At 41.5% G+C, this 23,624-nt stretch overlaps 1 protein-coding gene across 2 annotated transcripts in view; it reads left to right on the top strand.

Moving 5' to 3' along the window:
- Positions 1-23,624, top strand: part of NOL4 (nucleolar protein 4) — a 198,360-nt gene that overhangs the window by 28,782 nt on the left and 145,954 nt on the right. For both annotated transcript variants that reach the window (XM_075084957.1, XM_075084956.1), the window contains exons 2-4: positions 8,026-8,175; positions 18,646-18,757; positions 19,269-19,381. In XM_075084957.1, coding sequence (XP_074941058.1) covers positions 8,026-8,175; positions 18,646-18,757; positions 19,269-19,381 — 375 coding nt within the window. The remainder of the gene's footprint in view (positions 1-8,025; positions 8,176-18,645; positions 18,758-19,268; positions 19,382-23,624) is intronic.

The raw sequence follows: 23,624 nt of genomic DNA, 5'->3' as shown, positions 1-23,624 counted from the left end.
TCATCTGGCATTCTAACAAAGTAGGCAAGAATTTGCTGGCGAGGGAGGCAGGTAGAGGGAGTAATGTGGCAAATTCAGTTTCCGTGTCAGAATAGGTGTTTGTTCAGCTTCCCTCTGCTCTCTCCAGTCACACCAGGGCCATGAGTGTCCCTGAGCTAGATATTTAAGTATCTTTCTCATCAGTTTGGGTAATGTTCACCGCAGTGTGCATGTGTAAAAAATCCCATCTTGTTATCTTACTAAGGAAGCTATTTCTGCATCTGAACTGGCGTTTTAGTCTGGAAAAGGAATGTGCCTTTGAAACAAAGCTCCTGACCATGCTCACTGTGCTTGTTTCACACTGCAGTGTTTTTTTTTTTCAGTGCAGGCACTGAATTCCTTTCAGTAGAAGAAAACTGGTGTTTGTTCCAGACATGCACCTACTGGGTTGCAACCAGAAGTGGGTGTCCCGTGCAGGGGATCGGCTATGAGCTAGCCTGAAATACATACAGTGTGTAATAACCTCCTTGGTATCAACTCTTTTGCTCTACAGATCTGCTGTTCCTGTGCTGGCACAGATACAGCTCATGGTGTTTGGTTAGCCTGCAGCAACAGACTTCACAAATAGTAAAATGTGGCCTGTCTTCTGACTGATTTTTGTTCAGAATGGTTGTGTAAATGTTTGAATGCCCCAGGAAAAAAAAATGATCAGATGTTAGTGTGCTGAGGGAAAACAGTATTCAGACCTTAGTTAAGAAGTAACTCTTAACTCTGAAGAGTAAACTGCAGCCAGGGCTCTGCCTGTCCTGTATTTGTCACTGGGGTCTTCTCTTGCCATTCCTTTAGGGCTCTGAGTGTATTTGATCTTGAGGCGGCTTTTTGAAATTGCCTCTTGCCTCCCATATCCATGCTTACTTTCAGTAGGAGACACAAGAGTCCGTAGACACATCCCACATTTCATTTTCAAGCTCTTCTCCTGCACTAACATTGATGATGATGATGCCTATCCACCCACACTTCTGAAGAAAGATGAAAAAGAAAAGTTTCTGCCCTTCTCCAATATGGAAAGAGTTTTAAATATTTATCTCAGAGATCACTGGCCAGATTATTAGCCCATTCATGCCAAAGGGGTCTCTGAAGCTACCTTGTTTATCTTGAAATAATTTCCAGGCCCATTTAACAACACTTTAAGGAAAGATAGGTGACAGATCTTCCCTTTTGAGTTTGGCAAGTTGGGTTTCACAACCCATTATCTCTAAATGCCAGAGCTTAATTTAAGAGTGCTCGTGATTCACACCAGATGATGGTCTCAGCTGAAATGACTCAGAAGGGTAGTCCTTTTAGGTGGGATCTTCTAGAGTTCTGTGGCAGGTAGCATTCACCCCTTATTGTTTGTGGACAGACATTTTGCTTTGGCTCTTTACCATCATCTGGACTGCTCCAAGGTATAAAGGAGAAAGGGACTTCGGCTCAGTATTGATTTGATCTCTCTTATCTGTACTGGGTCTCTTGAACTCTCTCATCAAGACAGTCAGAGGACTTTTTCTCATCTGCAGCTTTCATAATATCCCCAAACTTTGTGTCCGTTGTTTAGTTTTAGTCTCATCTCAAATGCCATATTAATTTGCCATTTTACTTCTCTTTATTCTCTTTATTTTCAGGATCTGTTTCTACAGTTAGTTTGACTTGTTGCTGCCATATCCCAGCTTAGTGGTTTAGTCTTTGTAGGGTTTATTGCTCTAAAGGTTCCAGAGGCAGAACTTGACAGATGGAAAAGGTTCTCGTGTATGTCTGCCTCAATATCTCTGATTTTTCCTGTCTCCATCTGCTGGTAAAAAATGAGATTTGCTGTTCAAACAGATCATATAATGAGTAACAGAAACTATAAATTTAAAATAATAAATACCCCTTTCGCTGTTATAGATACTTTCCATTAGGAACTGGGTAGAAATGCTCAATTTATTTATTTTTAGGCTGCTTAATAATAGATATCAAATGCTAATAACTTTTGATCTGTGGTGGATTTATACTGCACTCACAGAAATAAGTTAGATATTCAAATGGATGCACTAATAATCTGGGAATTCAAATCAGTTTTCTGACAGGACTAGAGTTGTTCATTTCTATGGGAGTAAGAGACATTCTAAAATGGTCATCCCTCTTTTTAAATATTAGTATTTTTACAGTTACTGAGCGAGCGGATAAAGAAAATAATGTATAATGGGATTTTCAATCTGATAATTTATCTTATTTCAGCAGACAGGTATATATGGCTCATGTAATATATAAACTACCACTGGTTCCTCCTAACAGTTACAGTAGAAAGGGAGTAAAACACCTACATACAGTCATGTCAGGAGCTTATTACATAGAAGCTAACAAGGTGGGGCTTATGTGCAAAACTTTTCCTAAGTATGTAGTTCATTCAGAGCACAATGTTTCAGTCAGCAAAAGGCTTTGCTTCCCGTCCAGGGGAAGTGCATCTTCAAGAGTGCAAAAAGTGGTACTAGTCAGCAGAGGTGTGGTGACAGAAGTGTGCTTTAACTCTGCTGTTATCTGAACTGGTGTATATCAGAAAAATGGTACATGTCATACTTCTGCTTTCAAAGCAGTCCTACATTTGTATGTGATTTATGTTATGTAATGAAATATTTAGATTGATTGTTATTTCCATCTACTTCTAATGTTTTGTAGATGCTTCTGGCTTTGATGCTTTTACAACAGAGGTTTTTATAGACCTAAACATTTTCTATAAAACCACCAACCAAGCCTTTACTTTTATTTTCTATTTCAGTCTATCATGTGTTTATAGAAATATATTTCAAACGCTGTAAAGATGCTGATAGTTATATTCATTCACAAATCAAGAGGGTGTTTTATGAGAGCTGTTTCCCCCAAGAAATTTCGACATGAAATGATGCGGGTATTCTCAAGCAAGAAATTACAAGCACTTTTGTTTCAGTGGCTTTAATTTTAAAGGCTGCAAAGTAACCATAAAAATGACAGCCTTTCATTTAATAGATCTTTTTGCTGGCTCGACTATCTGTTTGCTTCACTGGCAAACTTTTTTCCCTTCTTTACTCCCACTAGCCCTGCAGCTTCCACCTCAATAGAAGAGATGACTCTGTACTCAAGCATCCTTGTTCAAAGGGATCCTTAGCACTTTCTGAGAGGTACACAACTCTGTAAAAGAAACTTCTGTCCAGAAATTTATTCTTTGTGTGGATACCTGAAAGTAAACAACTTTAATCTCAGAGTACAAATGGAATCTGTAGGGCTGAAAATGAAAAGAAAGATCTATTTATTTGTATCCTAAGAACATAAGAAGATCACTGAATAAACTTAAAAACAAGAATGAAGAGGAAACCCTGCAACACAAAGAATAAAATTAAGTAGCTTCTCACTGGTAGAGATTGAAACCATTCTAGCAGCTATAAGGATGAACTGTATTTTGGCAGTGCCTGTCATGCTGTTGGCCAGAGAGGAATCTGAGACAACTGGTTTAGAGTAGGGGCATACCCCCGTGATGGCTGGAACAAATGGGATAAAACTCAGCCTAAAAGATTTAAGAGTCTAAGTCCAATTCTTGAGGAGAAACATTCGGTGAGGCTTCCATTCCTAAGTCATTTTAGAAAGTGGGTCTTGTACTCTTGCCATGATGGATGGAAGCCCTAAAAATACCTCTGATTTATAAATATCCTCCCTGCTATTCCAGAGCTGTTAGTACCCAAGTCACTTTGAAACTGGCATTAATGCTTCTCAGTCATAGAGTTATCAAGAAGGAACTCAATCAATATCTAGTCTCTCCAAGACAAGATTTACTCAAACTATGCCTGGCAGAGATTTCTCTAACTTGGTCTCAAAATCCCTCTGCGGCAGAGATGCCACAGCCTCCCCAGGCAAACTGTTACACTGTACTTGACTATCCACATCAACAGTAAGTTCTTCCTAATGTCTAATGTAAATCTCCCATGCTGTGGTTTAAGCCTATTACTTGTCCTGTCCCTTGTGGACATTTCATAGCCTTTCAGACAACTGAATAGCATTATCACATATTCCCTCATTTATCTCTTTTTAGCCTTAGCTGAGGCTAAAAGATGTCCCCTTAGGCACCGTGAAGATTTTTCATAGAAGCATAGAATCACAGAATCATAGAATGATTTGGGTTGGAAGGGGCCTTTAGAGGTCATCTAGTTCCAACCCCCCTGCCATGGGCAGGGACACCTTACATTAGATCAGGTTGCTCAGAGCCCTGTCCAACCTGGCCTTGAACACTTCCAGGGATGGGGCACCCACAACTGCTCTGGGCACCCTGTTCCAATGCCTCACCACCCTCATAGTGAAGAATTTCTTCCCTGTGTCCAATATAAATCTACCCACTTTCAGTCTAAAGCTTGGTAAAGACTCTCTCTCCATCTTTCTTATAAGCCCCCTTTAAGTACTGAAAGGCCGCAATAAGGTCTCACCACAGCCTTCTCCTCTCCAGGATGAACAACCCCAACTCTCTCAGCCTGTCCTCGTAAGAGAAGTGCTCCATCCCTAGGATCATTTTTGTGGCCCTCCTCTGGACCCGCTCCAACAGGTCCATGTCTTTCCTGTGCTGAGGACCCCAGAGCTGGACGCAGCACTCCAGGTGGGGTCTCGCCACAGACCAGAGGGGCAGAGTCACCTCCCTTGCCCTGCTGGCAACGCTGCTTTTGATGCAGCCCAGGATAGGGTTGGCTTTCTGGGCTGTGAGCGCACATTGCTGGCTCATGTCCAGCTTTTTGTCCACCAGCACCCCCAAGTCCTTCTCCTCAGGGCTGCTCTCAATGCATTGTCTGCCCAGCTTGTGTCTGTGCTAGGGGTTGCCTCAACCCAGGTGCAGGGGACACCTACACGTTGTTAATGCCTTTATCAAATAGCAATTTCAGGATAAAAGTGCAGTGTAATGGCACATGGCAGGAAAGCCTGATACAACTGTGTCCATTTCAGAGGCTTTATGGTTTAAATCGAGATTGGGGGCTGTATCACTTGGCCAGCTTTTTACTTGCTCCGATGTCAGTATTGGGATATCAGAAGTCTCACTAAGTAGCTACCTTATTCTCATGCAAGTAAGTTACTCATCTGGTATACTGCTTCTGCAGCTAAGGCTTACATCTCTGCACAGCATTGCATGTTGCCAGATGGCTGAACAGGTTACTCACAGCAACTCAGCAACTTCTGCAGCACTGCAGGCTTGCGGAAACAGAGTCTGCCTTGTGGCCTAACAGCACCAAGCAGAATGAAGCTCGGCCTAGTCATGTCCAGGCCCACAGACAAAGTTATGCTGAAGTTACAAGTACAGATGTTAAGGAATAGTACTGTCTTCCCCTGAAGCAGCTTCCACTCAGCATAAACCATTTTTTTCTACCCTTGTTGACTGACAAGATTTGGAAAGTTTGTATTAATTTTCTGGCACTTCAGCTAGGAGGCATGACAGAGAGTTCGTGTAGATTTTGCTTCCGAGTATTTTTAGAAATGGCAACAATGCTTACTCTTTTGTTCAGCTGGATGGAGAAATGCAGTTTCAAGAGTGCACCCACATCATGCCTACCTACCTTTGGGTATCAGTGTCCGGGAAGGGATGTAGGAGGACCATCAAAAAAGAGCACTGCATACTATGGCCACCAGAAGCAGCAAAATGAATTTTGTTTTTGAGTTTCTTCTTTGAATGTATTCATAATGTTTGCATGCGTCAGCTCTGCTGAGGTGGCATCTCAGGTTTTAAATTAATATTGTTGTAAAGCATTTCTCTTTAATTAAAAAAGAGAGCTCCCCTATAGGAAATTTCCTAAAACAAAACTCATTAGTAATAAACAGATTGAATCTTTATCAGTTAATCAACGCTATAAACTTCTGAGTGTTCAGAGAGCGGCATGAGATAACACTGTCGTCACAATAAAAGTGTTTGAAATCATTAGGGATCCCACCATGCTGTTTGGGTGGTGAGAAAATAATGATTGAAGATGGGCCCCCCTACAGCGCTCACGTGTGAATTCCCCTGAAGATCAAATCTGTGAAGACCTGTATTTTATGTTGGCCCCATCTCTAAAGCATTTTTTAAAAAATAGTGGGCAAGAGTGACGGGCAATACCAACCAAATTCTTTGTGATGCTGATACCAGAACCTGTCATGGTGCCACAACATTTTTGAGCTGGTGGTTAGTGAAATTTTAGGGACTGTTCATGAGATGCAGCCACACTGCCTTCCCAGAGCAACTGTTCCCAGCTCACCTCTGTGGCTTTAACCTGTGGTAGAGACTGCACTGCAAATTTCTCATCTTCCTCCACCCTGAATCCTCACCACACTCACTTCCATCAGGACTATGCCAGTCCTCTCATCACGAATGTGAGGGAATTCTGCTCTGGTCCAGTTGTCTCCTGGGGATAAAGTGCACGCCCTGCTGTGCAGATGGAAAGGACAATGTAGCTTTGGGTAAGGACCTCTTTGATGAAGGCTGGGGAGAGGCAGGGCCATAGTGGATCAAGACAGGGCAAAACTTGTACGGCTGGTAACATATCAACACCTCCTAACCCGATAACATTTGGAGTCATGCACATTTAGGAAGTTATGCTACAGAGGCACCGACATTTTCTGCTTCATGACTGGGAATGTGTCAGAGCTCCTCTGTGTTGCCCTGGGGGCTTCTTTGGAGCCATTGGGATTATGTGGGTTCTTTCCATGAACTCTGTGAAAAATAAAAGTAAGTGGGCTGGAATAAAAATAGGGGCAGTGAGAAAAATAAATCATGTTTGTCCACATCCAGCAAACTTACTGGAATGGGTTAGTGAGAAGTTATTAGTAGGGGTCAGCAACTGGGAGTCGTACATAACTATTGCCTTTTCATTTCTCATCTTTGGTCTTCATTCGGTCACCACAGCAATAACTGCATATGTTTTGTCACAAAAGGGTCGGTGTAGATCAGTGTTGTTGCGGCATGAATTACAGCAGTAGTAATGGTGTTATCAAACGTGTTAAGTTTTGAATGAATTTATTGCTTAAAATACTCATTGAAGGTTAGGTGACGCTGTTGCCTCCAGAGATCTAAATTCAAATGCTGGGTTGGAGTGAAAGCGAATTGGGCATTCTCGTTTTATTCTTTGTATACTTATGTTGTATTACAAAACAGATCCTGCTTGATAGATGCCTGCTCTGGAAAGACAAGATTCCCAGTTCCTGCCCCTTCATTAGAACTGAATCCATAGACAGCTGTAAAACAAAAAACCTTCATATGGATGGTCCTCTTGAAAAGGCGGGAAGTGAACTGCACTGATTAATTTCAGAGACACTGGGGACTGTTTCTCTTTTAGAAATCCTGAGCTGCCATGGCACTATCGCTTTTGAAAATCAGATGGTAGGTGTCTTCACTTTTCTGTCACTTGTTCCAGTCGGACATCTGTGTACAAAAACCACAAATTTTAAAAATATCCCTCTCTTTTCCTCATATTGTGATATGTCTTGATGTAGTATATCCTCAAGCAGGTTTTGCAGCGGTAAATTGTTTGTAGCAACTTCCTTTGTATTCATAATTGCAGTCAGCTCTGTCACCTGTGAAGTAAAACCTTTTATTACGTACCTTTATGAAATGCTAGGTTCAGATTTACTGGGAGGGGAATGAGAGGATAAAAGAGCTGTTGCATTCTGATTAACAGCCGCATAATGCATTTCTGTGCCACATGTTTGGGACCGTCTCTGCCTTTGAGTCTTGTTTGGGCATTTGGAGAAAGAAGCACAGATACTTTTTGTTTTGTTTTTTAAATACTGGAGCGAACAATCACTTTCTATCAAGAGACCAAGTGCCCTGGCTTGGCAAAATGGACTGCTTGCAAGGGTCCATATGATCCGTCTGATCATACAGCTTTCCTACAATACTGTTTCTGTCATTCACAGGGTGGGCGACCTTCAGATCTCAGTGGAAGGGTCTTAAACTCCCTGCTAAAGGACGAGAACATGTCCCATGATTATCATCATTTATCTATTCATCCCGTCCTCCTTACTTTTCTTTTGTCTTTTTTTTCTTTTCAGGATGGAGTAGGTGTAGATGAGAAGCTGTCTTTACGGCGGGTAGCCGTAGTAGAAGATTTCTTTGACATTATCTATTCCATGCATGTTGAAACTGGGCCTAATGGAGAACAAATCAGAAAGCATGCTGGACAAAAGAGAACGTATAAAGCAGTAAGTAAAGAAACCCCACCAACCAACTAAAAGTGAACGTCGGTCTCTAAAATGTGAATTATTTGGGCTTAGTCACATGGCATGCGATTTGTGTTTTTCCCTGCTGGATTAGTACTGCAACCCTCACCCTCAAATTTATTTCTGAGATCTTTCAGTAATGCATGAAAACATGTAGTTTAGAAATCCCATTTCCTATGTGATAAGGACCAGATCCATTGAATTCAATAGACTTTCTCATCGGTACAAGCGGTACATTTTTTCTTGCTAGAATGGTTTGACAATTTCTCTAATAACTCTGTATTAATTAGTTGTTATTAAATGGATGAAGTCTTAAAGAAGACTTAGAAGGTATTGCCATAACTTTGCTAGATGAGGTGCTGTACTTCAGCACATGAATGAACTTGCCTTATAGTTTATTGCTGCAGACTGAGTGTACCTGATAGTTCAATGGAATGAAAACTTGTAAATATCCTAAATTCAAAAAGCTGGAAAGCTACTAGGTACAGTGAGAGAATTATTGAGAGGGCAGCTCTCACACCTGCAAAAACCAGCTGAGTAGAGAGAAATGATTATTTCTAAGATTTTTAATTGCGTGTTCATCCACTGCCTTAAAATAGCTATAAATAGGTTTTGTGGTTAGTGGTGCAAATATAACATTTTATTTTCTTACGGAAAACTAATGGAACATTTACTGAACTTTCCTAAGGTGGTTAAAATGTATGTGCTTGCCTGGATTTGGATGGCCTAACTTCCATGTGTAGGGCTGTGATAGTGCCAGGCACGCTCAGCAGTTGATCCGATCCACCTGCCCAGCTGTTACCAGCTGCTGAAGCACTGGGAGCTCCCCTGGGGTGGCTGGGCAGAGAGTCCCGGCCAGGTCCCATCCCACCGCCCTGGCCAGGGTGCAGGGCAGCCGGGGCACCTCTCCCCATGGCCCCAGCAGGATGGGGCTGGCGGGGGGCTGCACACAGGGCCCTGAGGTGACCTGTCAGCCTGAACACAGTGTTCTTCACCTTAAAAACAACCTGCACTCCTGTCAGCCATTTTTCATCAGAGGTCATCAAAACGTGTGGGAAATCCAGGTTTCTGATACGCACCTCTTCAATTTTAGACGTAAGAAGTAGCTATTTTACCATTACTGTTTTTTTCAGGTATATAACTCTTTACTATGTATCTATGAATCCCTTCACAGATGTTTTATTTATAGGCTATTTCAGATGGTTTGTTGTGGGATAAGCTCGTGGCAAGATTTCTGATAATTTGTCCCCGATGGTATTGACCTTAAGATAGATCTATGAAGGAAGACACCAGTCATCTGGGTGTGCTTTGTAAGGCTTGGAGTGATGTTTCAGGGTGAACAAACACAAACTGTCTACATTAATTTTAATCTGTCACTGTGGCCATTTTGATGCTTGGTCTTCTCTTTTAGAAAGCATTAGAAAAGTAATATTTTCATTGGCCTTTCTCTTTCTATTTTGTTTTACCTCAATAAGCTGTTCAAAGGTATAGGTCACAAACTCTGCAGAATAATATACAAGCGTAAGGAATGCTGCCAACTATAAATACAATACTTCAAGTCATCATCCTACAAATACATGCCAAGTATAATATTTACTACTGTAAGAATCCCGTGATTCCGGGTCAGAGAAGAAATTTGTTTACTGTGAACAGCATGAAAGACAACTAGTGTCTTTTCTGTGAGAACTATTTGTGCAGATTCAATAGCCTACACAGTAGTTTCAATTGACGTTAACTATTTTTGTAATTGAGACCTGAGCTTATTATGTCATCATGAGCAGAGGGTAAGGATGCCTAAATGTAAGTTTGTGTCATTATGAAAGTCTGCATTATTTGTGCGTTCATTTCATTTATTAAGGGCATTGAGTCATATTTGCCAAGGACAGGATTCACATATATAATTTTTAAAGATTTCCATAAATTGAAAAAAGGGAACAGTATCAGAACAAACTAGTATTAACACTTGCTCTCTATCCCAACATGAGAATTAGGTTAAACAAGCAGGCCTCAAAGTCTACCAGACTAACTGGGGAAATGCATACACCTTTACTGGACCTGTCCATGAAGGTGCTTTCACTAAAAATAATGAGCTGTGGTGTTGGTCAGTTCCAGCAAGCCACGCAGTATTTCCTCCTTTGGTGCTGCAGGGGGAAAGAGGTAGTGTCTTGGGTAACTGTCTCACAAAACGTTATACCCTAAGAGCTTTATAAATCAAACTGAAGTACTTTGGCAGGGTTTAATTTTATTAGGTGAATTGGGAACAAGATTAATTTAGTCTTGTTTCTTTATTCACATGTCAGAAGTGAATCATCCTTGAGATCTGTGAATGTATTTATCATACATAAGTATTCACCAAATAGTTTGAGTGAACAGTTTTTACAGGAAGGATGGTTCACTAACTGTATGCTACAACTGCTATTTGTTATTCATAGTTCCTGGCATGTGATGATCACATTGCTTCTGCTCTCTGGCTGGATAACTGAAACATTTTAACAGAAAAATGATGGGGAGAAATGCACCACATTTGTGGTACAAAATTGCTAAACTTCTGAAGTTCATAAACGTTGTCATGGATATTTGGTACCTGAGTATTTCTAAAAATCAAATGGCACAGCCCTAAGAATTGCAACATATTGATTTCAAGTAATTAATTTGCTTATATATGTGTGAGTGTCTACTTTCAGTAGTGAACCTGCTCCACTCAAAATTTTGAATAGCACTCAACCATGATTAGAAGGGTAATGAAATTGTCAGAGGTGACTTAATTAACTACTGTTTGCACTCATGTGGAGTAACAACCTTGGAATAGGTAGAGTCTTTCTCTTTTTTGATAGAGTCACCCCAGATGCTGGAGTGCTAAAATACATCAGCATGTGCTAAAATATATTAGTATGTGTCTCTGAAAGCATGTTCAGAACAGCTTACAAACTCAATTAGTGAATCTGTAATCACTGACTTGTTTATGTTAACTGTGTGGAAACGAATGGTATTTTTACAACTGATTTCTGTGGGACTTCCTACAGTGGTGCTGCACAGGAAGATAAATAGGATGTGGTGCTTGGTACCTTTAAAAGAGCAGCATATTGGAAGGGAGCCTTTATGTTTTAATTGGGGCAGCAGTGTACCAAACTCAAACTTCATGATTTCTTGGCACAAACCCTATAGATTAATTGGGAAAGCATCTGTGCTTCAATATTTAAGTTTAGAATAAGGTCCCATTTTCTTCTTCTCCGCACACTAACAAATAAGAAGGGAATTGTACAAGGTCTATGTAGATGTAGTCTATGTAGTCTATGTAGATGACGTGGGAGAGTAACCTTGAGAATATGCAAAAAAGAGTGAACTTCCCATTCAACTGGCAGGTTTTGTGCTCATTTCAAGTGCCTGACTTGTATACAATGTAAGATTGATGGGCTGTGTTCCTTGCCAGCATAGCTGTAGGTAGCTCTACACCAGGAAAAAAAAAAAAGCCTGGCTTTTATATATAAAATGAAACTGAGAACTTTAAATCATATCCAGAGTACCCCAGACTGGAGTCTGGTTTGCACTGAGTCCTAATAGCTTGAGCCTGTTGCATTACGCTGCTACTGTAGCCACAAAAAATACCATGTTTATAATCTCAGCTAGTTCCCCACTTCCCAGGGAGGTTTACAAACAGGGAAGACGTCGAGGGCCTTGACTGGGAAGATAAGTCCCTCACAAAGGCAGGATATGTGACACAAGGCCCGACCGAGTCAGTTGCTCAGCAGGGGTGCAGGTGACTAGGAAGGTGCGGAAGGTGAAAAGAGCATGTTCCTTGGTGCCAGGGAAAGCAGCGGTGCCCGAACTCGTCCCTTGCTTGTCTTGCATTCCCCACGGGTCCTCTGCCGGAGGTGGGGTGAAATGTGCTGATATAAGGAATTGGTTAAGCGGTCGGGAGACAGTACCAAGGATCCTTGTTTGGGTGACTCTGCTAGCACTCGCTGCTACAACTCAGTGTCCTAGAGAAACTGCATTGCTTTGGGGTAGTACTGTTCACTCTCTGCCCTAAGGGACTTATTTCTGTACAGGCATCACACCCTGAAAGGAGAACTGCAGCGTCAAAGTGGAGATGGGGATGCACAGGAGAGAAGTGTTCAGGAGAAAAATCTGTCTAGTGTATAGGCAACGGCTTTCAACAAGTGCATAGCTGATTTTCCGTGCCTTTGCAGAGCTGCATTTCTTGGTTTAAACTATTCGTGCATGTCTAAAATTTGGATGCAAGTGCTGAGGGGTACATCAGAGGTGGGAGTAACTGGGAAAAGTTGTGGCTACAGTAGCAGCATAATGCAACAGGCTCAAGCTGTCAGGACTCAGTGCAAACCAGGAAAAAAATATAGCCTTATTATATTTAAAGAAACTGAAATGGCCTCCTCTCGGGCCCAGATATGGGTACAGGTAGGCCAGATTTAGTGGTCAAGCCCTATTTTGCAGAGTAGATTTTATTTTCCTTTAATATTCCTTAAAAAAGGATGTTATATTTTAATTAATTTAAAAAATAGACTATGAAGAGTAAGTGCCTCGCCTTTGTATGTTATATCTGGGCAAAGTTACCCCTAACTAAGTGGATCATCTATCTGAGAACCTTTTGTGGAAGTCCTGTAGCCACCTTAAACACCTTAAATTCTGTGTGCATATTCTACTTGAATATTTTTACCTGTGAAGGATGATCTAATATCTGCCTGTTGAGCCTGCGTAGCTGCCGTGAAAAGCCTTGAAACATTACAGCGGTGAACTTGAGTTGTGAGCGAGGGTTGCGACGTTTGAGCAGGAGAAATGGGTCAGTTAATAAAATTCCCAACCCATGAATGAAAAAAGAGCACTGGGCTGATGAGCTGGAAGAGAAGCAGGCTTGTAGAACATGGGGGAGATATTGATGTGTCAAGGGAAAGTAGCTTGAGGCAAGACTCTGATCAGACAGGTAGTACATAAATATATAACATCTGAGGCATAACAGGAGTCTATTAGGTGTGGTGTAATATCTGGGGTCCTGTGCTTCATCCAGCTGTTGCAGTAATAAAAGTTCCCTGGTCTGGGATCAGGCTGTTGAATCGCCTCCCTCTTTCCCATCACTCTGAGAGAAACCTTCCTGAGGTTGTGAAACATGGCATGATGTTTTTCCCCTCCCAAAACAAGAACGTGCTTATGAGTCCCCTTTGAGGATCACAGTGAACGTGTTTTCCTTGGGGAAGAATTTTTTGACAGGTTGCACTGTGTAATTACATTGTCTCTTTCCAATACAACTTCCCTGATCAAACAGGGATAAAGCAGATTTGGGGTCTGGCTGGTTTCCAGCCAGGGCAGACCTTGTCCTCAGGGAAGCAGAATATGAGGTTTGTGCAGGGCCTTAACATGCTTAAATCCTTGCATCCATGCTGTTCCTGTGTGCATGGCAAAACCACCAAGTCCCGTGCACTTTTACTCTATGGACCTGTTCTTGCTTCTTTGCAGAGCCTGAGCGTGGAGTGTCCTGGCAGTGGTCCCGCTAGCAGGTGCTCCCCATCGCTTCCCTCGCAGAAAGCAGCTTCTGCTACGCAGGAGGGAAGGGAGGGGAGCTGTGAAGCACAAGTTTAGCACAAGAGGCAACACCATTTTTCCCAGTGTAGCAGGGTAGTGAGCTCTTGATAAAACTCCCAGCAGTAATATATCTGCTTTCCTATGTCAGCCTTCTATTCTGACCTCTCGCTGAGGAAAGGAGAGGACTTTCCTTGGCTGGTTTGCCCTCCTGTCATCAAGAAACCAATTTCTGCCACCTGGTTTGATGGCTTTGGGCCCAGGACAGATTACCATCTTCACTCTTTCTCCCTGTCTCTCTCTCTCCTCTTGGAAGTCTTCTTTGGATCATCTTCCTCCCCTTACCCTCGTTAAAAAAAATATACACACACAACAAAAAAATATCTCCATTCTGACACTTCCTATCTTCCAGACTACACATACGTCCTCCATGTTAATGCTTTAGGGGTTAATAGGTTCACTTGCAAAATTTCACTCCCTCTCCTAACACTTGTCTTTCCTGCTGTGCCATATGTGTCCTAAAATCTGCCTTTCAGTTTAGAGCTTGTTAATTTTCCAAATAAAAATGTAGCTCTGAAAGCTACATCATCACAACATCCACACGTAAATCATGTGAATATTGGAGGCATAAAGGAGGCTTTGCCTGTTTTCTCTGCCTGCAGTGATGCAATAGGAATGCAATACACTTCTCATAGATAATTAGGGCACGCATTACTTAGCTTCAATGTAAATCAGATTACATGCTCAGGTACTGGACTACTTGCTGTGTAGTGGTTGTGCTCTTCATGGGATCCAGTAAACAGCATTAGGTTAACTGTAGATCTAGAAGGCCTTTGTTGTTGGGTGTTGTTTTGGATGGGTCGATATATGTCAAATTCTATTATATTGTAGACTTTTTGTGAATGGTGAAATAAGATCATGCACGTTTTGACTCTGAAACCACTGAAGTCAGCTCTGGTTTTATTGTCCTCTGAGTTCAGAGTTTAAACGAAATATGTTTAGGTGCATGTGGACTGTATTGTTAGGAAATGTTCTGCTTCTTATCTTGTGACTTCTGGGGCTAGAACAAACTGTGTATGATTTTGGCGTTCTGTCCTTGGTGCTCCAGATGTCTATTTTCTTCTTCATATAATTTTTTTCCCTTTACAATGTGAAAAGCGCTCGCTGTGAGAGCTATGCCTAGTGCACTCTACCTAAACACCAATCTGCTAGAATCTGGTTATTTTGTGATTTGTCCATGTTACAGAATACATCCAGATACAAGATAACACGTTCCTACAAACAACAGAAGATATACTAATGTCCAATAAAGCCACTAGTAAGAATAACGAATCACGTCAGGATACTTCTAAAGCATCATGTTTGAAAAAAGTATACTTATAATTTTTTTAAAGCAATCCAAGTAATTTTATCAATTCGGTAAATCAGCAGTGATTGTTCTTTGATTGGCATAGACACGTGCGTGAGCAGTTTCTTGTAAGCTGTGCCAAAAATATGCTGGTCTGCATTGTCAGTGTGTGGATGTAAATAATGCAATATCCCCCACTTCACTTTTCTGGCTTTATTTTGTCTTAAAATATAGAAGCGTGTGGGTTTGGGTTTTTTTGTGTGGAATTGCAATAAAACAATATTCTTTTACTGCAGCACATCACTGAATGTGATGGTGTGGCTATATTTTTTGTTAGCTCATGGCCTTGAGAAGAGAGCTAGGAGCAGGGTTGCTGAAGGCAGTGAGAATGCACAGCATCAGTGAGGACTGAGTCATTACTGCTTTCTTTCAGATAGAACAGAGGACAGAAATTTTCCTGATGAACTCAGACCACTGTCTAAGGTATTTCTGTATAGTTACTCAGAAAGTGTCATAGGCCTCCAGCTTCTGCTCTGAAACACCCACATGCAAGCCAGCTCCATGTACTTCACCAGCCCAACCTTGTGCACAAGCTGATAAGCTCTGCTGAGGGATGAAATATAGGGTATTTGTGTTCAGCCTTGTGCTAATTTGGTTAGAGAGCTTTCCAGCTACAGTTGGTGCTAAGCCAGCAGGTTCGGAGCATGGCCAAAGTGAGCAAGCGGCTATCTGCATCTTGTAAAGTAGATGTGCCCCTCTCTAATGAGAAAGGCAAACATGAGTTTGCACTGTTGGAAATTAGAAAGATATTTTTGTGTATATTCAAGGAGCAAGAATAAGGAGAGCTGTGGGTTATGTCCTCTACATATCTCTTTTAGCATGATACCTATTGTGTTATGCCAATTTATACAGGCTGAAGTCTTCGACTGGAAGTGATTGATACAAATTACAAAGTAAATGGAGGAAGTTGGTGGAAACTGGTGTTATTTAGGGAAGGGCATCCTTAAAACTGTGTTGCAGTGGGAGGCTGGAGACACAAGCATCTGCTGTGTGGACAAATTTAGTTATAAAACCTGGTTCCCTTATAGTCAGTGGAGCATACCTATCAAATCTGGGACCTAGCTCACTTGCTTTCCGTGGAGGCTTTTCATCTTGTTTGAGCAGAACTGGAATTTTGACAGAGATGCTTGATTAGAATAAATGGGGCATTCCTATCAAATGCAGGCAGCTAATGAATCCATGGGTAAGCTCCATTAATTTCAATACGGTGCTAAATGTGTTAAGTGTTATGAGAGAGAGATTGCTGCATATGTGCGCTTACCAATTTTATTAACGCTAAATTCTAGCTGATTTTAAGTTCTTTTTTTAGATTCCATAAAGCGTGAGTATAACCAACGTTTTCGTATTTAGAAAGGTAAATAAGCATCTGTTCTGTGGTATAAAAACCAGGAAAAATAATCTGAAAATATTTTTTGGTAGGATCTCCTGTTCAAAAGTGGCTTCATTTAGTGCCTTCATTTTCACATAAATTGTTTGAGGCTCAGAGAAAATCTTTGCCAATTTTCATCGCAGAACAAATTTGCTTTTGTACTAATCCCCTTCTCCGCCCCCAAAATAAGATTTCTATTGTATAAGAAAACGACAACAATAAACAGCTTAAACAACAATACCATAAACAGGATAATATAATTTGCATTATTATTTTACAATGCACCATTTCCTATCTATTTCCATGACGCATGTCACATCAACAAACACTAACTTAAACTCTACCTATTTTCCAAAAAAGAGTTACTGACAAATTTGGTCCATGGAGTTTTAGGAAATGTAAGTTTCAGCACAGGTTAGGCAGGTGACAAGCCAAGGAAAAGAGTGTAAGAGAGTTGTAACAGGCTATTCCTCCTCCTCTTAGCATCCTTGTGAGGAGCACGAGTGGTTTGCACAATATTTAAACCCATTTACATCCAGTTAAAGAAAGGTATCTTGTTCTTTCTGTATCCACGCTTTCATACATTCCGCCTCCATCTTTCTGCACTTCCTACAGAGACGTGCATCAACGCTTGATAGGAAATCAAATCCTGCTGTAGGTTTTACAATAAGGGAATACAAGCAGATACCAGCTGACTCTTCTTTTAGTCTCTCTTGCTGGGCCTTTGTCTTTCTTTGGAGATTATCTCCAAAGATTATCTCCAAAGAAATGTGCATAAGATTACATAATGAATCACAGAAAAGCCATTGCTTTGCTTGGTAACATCTTGACAACATTCAAGTTTGGAGATTCTTCCACCCATCTGGTAAACCTGTTCCGGTGCACTGGCCTCCTAGAGAAGTTTTTCCTGATGTCCAGTTTGAACATCCCAGGCAGCAGCTGGTGGCTGTTGTCCCTGGTTATATCCTCTGAAAAGCTGCAATTAGATCTCTCCCTGCCTCATAACCTACTCTTTGTTACATGAAACAAATCCAGCTCCCTCAACCCTTCCTTCAAGTCACCTGCTTTAGGCTCCACCTGCCATGGTGGTCTGCCAGAGAGCCCTCTCCTGCTTCTGAGAAGCCTTCCTGAACTGTGGAGGGGAAATCGAGGAGTATTATTCCGGCTGCTGTCTTACCAGCGCTGAGTAGAGAGGGATAATAACTCTTCTTTATCTGCTGGCCATACACTTAATGTAACCAGTATGAGATTTGCTTTTTCTGTGATCAGAGAGTATGCTGTTGGCTCATTTTCAGCTTGGCACCAACCATCACCTACCTCCAGGTCCTTTTCAGCGTGGCAAAAATGTCTGTAAAGATAGGTTCATCCCTGGGGAGGGGAGGGGGAATGCAATCTTTAAAACCAGCGATAACAGATTCCTCCTCTCCCCTTTCAAAAAAGGGAAAAAATCCATCTGATGCTTTTTTGCAAGTATGTGGTTGGGAAAAATGACAATGTTGAAAGGAGGCAACAACCAAAATTTGTTGTTTCAAGGTATCTCCAGGTAAAGCAGAGTCTCTAAAATCAGGTGACTCCTGAATTCTGTAGCTGTTCGTGAAAATAACTTATTTACCCTACAGGATTAAATCACAAGCTTTCCAAGAATATTTTTGCAAAACATTCAAATACAAAGTTAAAATAGCAAGGAGACTGTCGTCTCTGCTAATGTACTGAGTCCTCTATCTGTCTATGCATTGTTACAATGAAAATAAATAGAGCATATAAGCCAAGCACTTTCTTTTTTAGGTATAGGCTATAAGAAAAGGTTGCTTTTCAACTTTTTCTAAAAACAACTCTCAGTGGGATGTGTGTTATGGATGGATCTTTTTGCTGAAAGGAAATTGAAAAAAACTGTAAACAGAAAATGAAACCCCTTTTGATATAAGTGAAATTTTGTTCAGTATTGACTATTATTAGCGATTAGATAAGGATGCAGATTGGAGAGATGTTTCTTGGAATCCTACAGAGTATGCAGAACATGCTTTCGTTGTGCTTCCTGGCATTATAAGATAATATGCCTTATCTGGAAATATAATGATCAGTTCTGTTAAATCATGTTCAATCAGCTTATATAACAACACCTATATTTTGTTATTCATTTCAGATTTCAGAGACCTATGCCTTCCTACCGAGAGAAGCGGTGACACGATTTCTAATGAGCTGCTCAGAGTGCCAGAAAAGAATGCATTTAAACCCAGATGGAGCGGATCATAAAGGTAGTTTTAGTGTCAGATAGTGGGATGTAAAGTCATTTTATTTCTAATACCCATTTATATTTTCCTAGCTTAAGTGAGGGTTCATAAAAATTTGGTAGACTGGAACAGTTCAATAAGTCAGATCATCATATTTGCTTAAGCTGGAAGGTAGTGAATCTTCTGCTTTTGCTTAAGGATGGAGTATAGCATCATATGCACCCTCAATAGAAAGGTGATTTTATCTGGAGGAAATAATTTATTTTGCTATGGAAATGTTTATATGGGGGCTTAAACGTAAGGAATAGATAGGGTGCATGTGCTGCAGTCATTTAGAGTAGAAGAACTCATCACTTTTCAGGGTTTGAACTTGATTTTTATTTTTGTTCAGGAGACTTCCATCTGTACAGCCTACAAGCAATTGAAAATGCCAAAGTTAGAACCAAATGACATAACTGTCTGACTTTGACTGCAGAGGAGGCTCAAGTAGCCTCCACAATTAACATATAATGCATAATAAATATTTTTATTGCAGATAATGGAAAACCTCCAACTTTGGTGACCAGTATGATTGATTACAACATGCCAATTACTATGGCTTATATGAAACACATGAAGCTGCAGCTACTAAATTCACAGCAAGATGAGGTAAAACCTGAAATCTTTTAAGTTTGTTTTTCTCTTCTCCTGTGTTCTTTGGTGCTTGTCTTTGCGGTAGCCGGGAAACTGAACTGAAGGTGATTGTTAATCCCATCTTTATAATTTTGTTGCTAAAATAGTGAGTCTGAAACCAAACCAAGGCTGTTTGCAAGTAATCAGGTGGAGAGAAAATGTCATGACTTACCACCCTTCCATGGCTGGGGGTAATATGCTATACCGCTTCAAATTACCTGAAGGTGCCCTTTTACTGTCTGGACCAGTGGAAAGGTTAAGGGGGGCAGCATGTTCACCTGAGACGTAGTGCTGTGCTCAGCAGTGACTTTCGTTGTATACTTCTAGAAAGCAATACCATCAACCGCTGAAATGAGTAGCATGGTGTTCTCAAGGTTAGCAGCCAGGATGCAACACATGATAGTGAGATGGATGGAAGCCCTGGCAACATCAGTTGAAATCTTTAAGGCAAAAAGCTTGATAAATCAGAGTAGGAGTTGCTTCTGAAACTTCGTATAAAAAGACAGAATCAAAAAGGAAGAGAAGTAGGCTAAGAATCAGGCTTCTTCAGAGAGAACTGGAGTTGAATTGCATTTATTTAATCTCAAAAATTATTTTATTTCAGTGACTTGTTCAAAGTTTATCCAGATCTTAGGAAGTGCTTCACTAATTGGATGGTACCTACCAAATTATTTGTAATAAACTCATTTTGCTAGAAATGTGTTCATCTACCATTTGAGCTGCCAAATAGTTAGAAGCCCGGCTATGTGCCAGCCAAAAAGCCATCCTGCATGCTGAGTCCTTCTGCCTGAGTACAAGATTTTTTTTAAATAAAGAAAACCTTCAAAAACAACCTTAGCAGCTGGATTATGTCAAAGACCCTGACTGACTCCTGACTTCTGTGGAGTCAGCCAGATTTGGTTTCATAATAAGTAGAAATGGGCTACTGGTAGAGATTTATGAATTTTTCAACACCCCATAAAACAGGGTTTTCATGACTCTTCTAGAAATACCAGGATCCTTGTTTTGCTTTTGCCCTTCTTTTTCTATTGTGGAGGGTGTGGGGAGAAATCCCCTAGTCTTTCAGTTCTTCATGCACAAATACAGCCTGGTCATCTTTCCCTCCTATTGAGTCTCCCCTCTGTGTGCTGCCCCTTTTCAGGAATCTGGCATCAGGGTTTCAAGCAGCAGGAGAGAAGAGGCTTTATCCCTGCAGTAGCCTTAGGAGTTAAAGGACTCTGTTTTTTTCACTTCCTCCCTTTGAGAATTACTCCTCCCACAAGAGGATCAAGGGCTCATGCTGGGTCAGGGCCACCTGCCACGGTGCTTCTACAGCCTGAATGTTTAGGTGTAGTCTTCTGGTCTGATGATTGAACTTTGCGTTAAACCAGTTTTTCATCTAGATGAACCAGCGGAGATGATACGGTAGCAGCAGGAAGCACCATTGCTCGGTATCTCTAATGTTACTGTGTATGAAATGTTTGTGGCATTGGATTTATGAAGATAAAAGTAATTTTTTATATGTTTTAGTTATAATGTTTTTGCCAGGCCAGAGCGGGCACAAGGAAGGTTCTCAATATAATCTTTATGTCTTTTGTCAAGACGGAATTTTGCTAAGAATTTCTTTTTCTTTTGGGCTGTACATTTGCTGCACTGAGAACAAAATGGCAATGAAAATGGTGCAGTACAAGGCAGGAAGATTTTTGGTGCATACATTCAAACTATTCAATGCACTTAAAAACATGCTGGGGTTTGTAGGAAGGTTCTGTTTCCAAGGTTTCCTCAATCATATCTGTATTCTTGTGGAGGTGGTGGAATTGAGACAGGAGTAAACTTGGATCCCACAACTAGCTAGCACAGTGACTGAAAGCCTCCTAGTTCTCTCATCCTCAATTCATCATTTTTAAGCTGACGTCGCCGATGAAAGGGAAACAGGCTTCATCTAACAGGAGAAGTCATCACTGTGGGAATTTACAGCCCTGCTGCAACTGGTACAAAGATGCCAGTGGCTCCCAGCTCCTCTCACCTGTGTGTCCATGCAGATCACAGAATCACAGAATCACAGAATCACAGAATCACAGAATGGTAGGCGTTGGAAGGGACCTCTGGAGATCATCTTGTCCAACCCCCCTGCTTGAGCAGGCACACCCAGAGCAGGGGGCACAGGAGCGCACCCAGGCGGGTTTTGAATGTCTCCAGGGAAGGAGACTCCACAACCTCCCTGGGCAGCCTGTTCCACTGCTCTGTCACCCTCACAGGAAAGAAGTTTTTCTTCATAGTGAGGTGGAACTTCCTGTGTTCCAACTTGTGCCCACGGCCCCTTGTCCTGTCACTGGGCACCACTGAAAGGAGTCTAGTCCCATCGTCCTGACGCCCCCCCTTTAGATAGGTATTGATGAAATCCCCCCCTCAGTCTTCTCTTCTCCAGGCTGAACAAACCCGGGTCTCTCAGCCTTTCCTCATAAGGGAGATGCTCCAGTCCCCTGATCATCTTGGTAGCTCTTCACTGGACTTGTTCAAGCAGTTCACTGTCCTTCTTAAAATGGGGGGCCTAAAACTGGACACAGAACTCCATATGTGGTCTCACTAGGGTGGAGTAGACGGGGAGGATAACCTCTCTTGATCTGCTGGCCACACTCCTTTTAATGCACCCCAGGACACCGTTGGCCTTCTTGGCCACAAGGGCACATTGTTGGTTCATGGGCAACTCGTTGTCTACCAGCACTCCCAGGTCCTTCTCAGTAGGGCCACTTTCCAGTAGATCAGCCCCCAGCCTGTACTGGTGCATGGGGTTGTTCCTCCCCAGGTGCGGGACCTTGCACTTGCGCTTGTTGAATTTCATGAGGTTCCCCTTGGCCCAGCTCTCCAGCCTGTCTAGGATTCAGATAAATGTTTACACAGTTTGGGGAGTGAGGTGGAGATATTCCACAGAGTGCTGTAGGCAAACACAGGCTGCCCATGTGTGTTGTTTCATACCTATGCAAGTATTGGGTAGCCAGAACTCCCTTTCTGGGAGCCCATACAGATTGCCTCTCCTCAGAACAGGAAAATGTAAGGTGTTCCTTGTTGGTTCTTGCAGGATTCATAGAGAAATACCACTGTTTCTTAACAGAGGTACAGCCTTCTAGAAGGTCTGGTGGAGTCTGTGTTCTGATCTTGCTCTTTGAACAAGCAGTGTGTGTTTTCCCTAAACCTCAGAACCAGCTCGGTGTGTGTCTTGGCCATGGCTGTCTGGGGCAGGACGCCTGTGGGCACCACAGTTGTGTGAGGGCAGTGCTTCTGTATTTGCTGCTGCTGTTAACTGGGGTGCTCCCATCTTATCTGGGCAAGGCAGACAGGTGCCTGCTAGAGAAGCCCTCACTGTTCCATTTAGTTTCTCACAAGACTTGAGAACGAGGTATATTTGTTCATTATTTGTCACTGTCCCTATATGATGGTGCAGAACAGCATCACCTTGCACGTTGTCCTGCTCTCACTCCCCAATGGCATTTGGCACTACTTCATCCCAGTTTAACAAGAGTTGTGACTGCAGGGACCTTGCCTTCCAAAAACAAAACGTGAAACGTTTCCATGCAAGCTGGAAACATCACTGAGACACAAGAGAGGAGCTGATTTAAGGGCCAAGCACTTAGAAAGAGGAAAGCAACGATACTAGTACCTGTAGAAACCAGTTTGCAACAAGTACACCGTAAATCATATTCTAAAGATTGCTATTTTTCTAGGTCAATTCTGGTGAGCAACCCAAAAAAATATTCACAATCCTGTCAGTTCTGATTTTGTTAAAAAAAAAATTATATTAATTGGAAAAATATTTTAAACCGATCTTCAGGATATAGGGAATTATTTGCCATATTTTTATCAATGTTCTTGAAAATGCTTCTCTTCATATCAGGAGTAATTCTCTCAGAAAAGTTGTTACTGAAAATATATCACTTTAGGTTTGTATGTTGCCTCAGCAGCTTACAGAACAAGATTTGTGGATGCTTAATTTTTAATTCATGAGTGGGTGCATGAACTTCAGTGGGACTGAAACAAGTGATGTTAAACATGTATGTGAACATTTGCTGGACTAGGTCCAAAGCTGTTTCGCTTTTATAAATGGGGACAAAATATTTGATTGGGACTTCTACTTTTTGCCCTCTGTTATCATCCCTAGTAGATGCTCTGTAATCAGACTTGATGGATAAATCGTATTAAAGATGTAAAAGGTAGAATAAATTTGAAGTGATTCTCATGTGAT

Source organism: Phalacrocorax aristotelis, chromosome 2 (genome assembly GCF_949628215.1).
Source record: "Phalacrocorax aristotelis chromosome 2, bGulAri2.1, whole genome shotgun sequence".
In the NCBI taxonomy this organism is placed as follows: Eukaryota; Metazoa; Chordata; class Aves; order Suliformes; family Phalacrocoracidae; genus Phalacrocorax; species Phalacrocorax aristotelis.
Note: the sequence above shows the minus strand (reverse complement) of the source record. Positions and strands in the feature narration are given on the sequence as shown.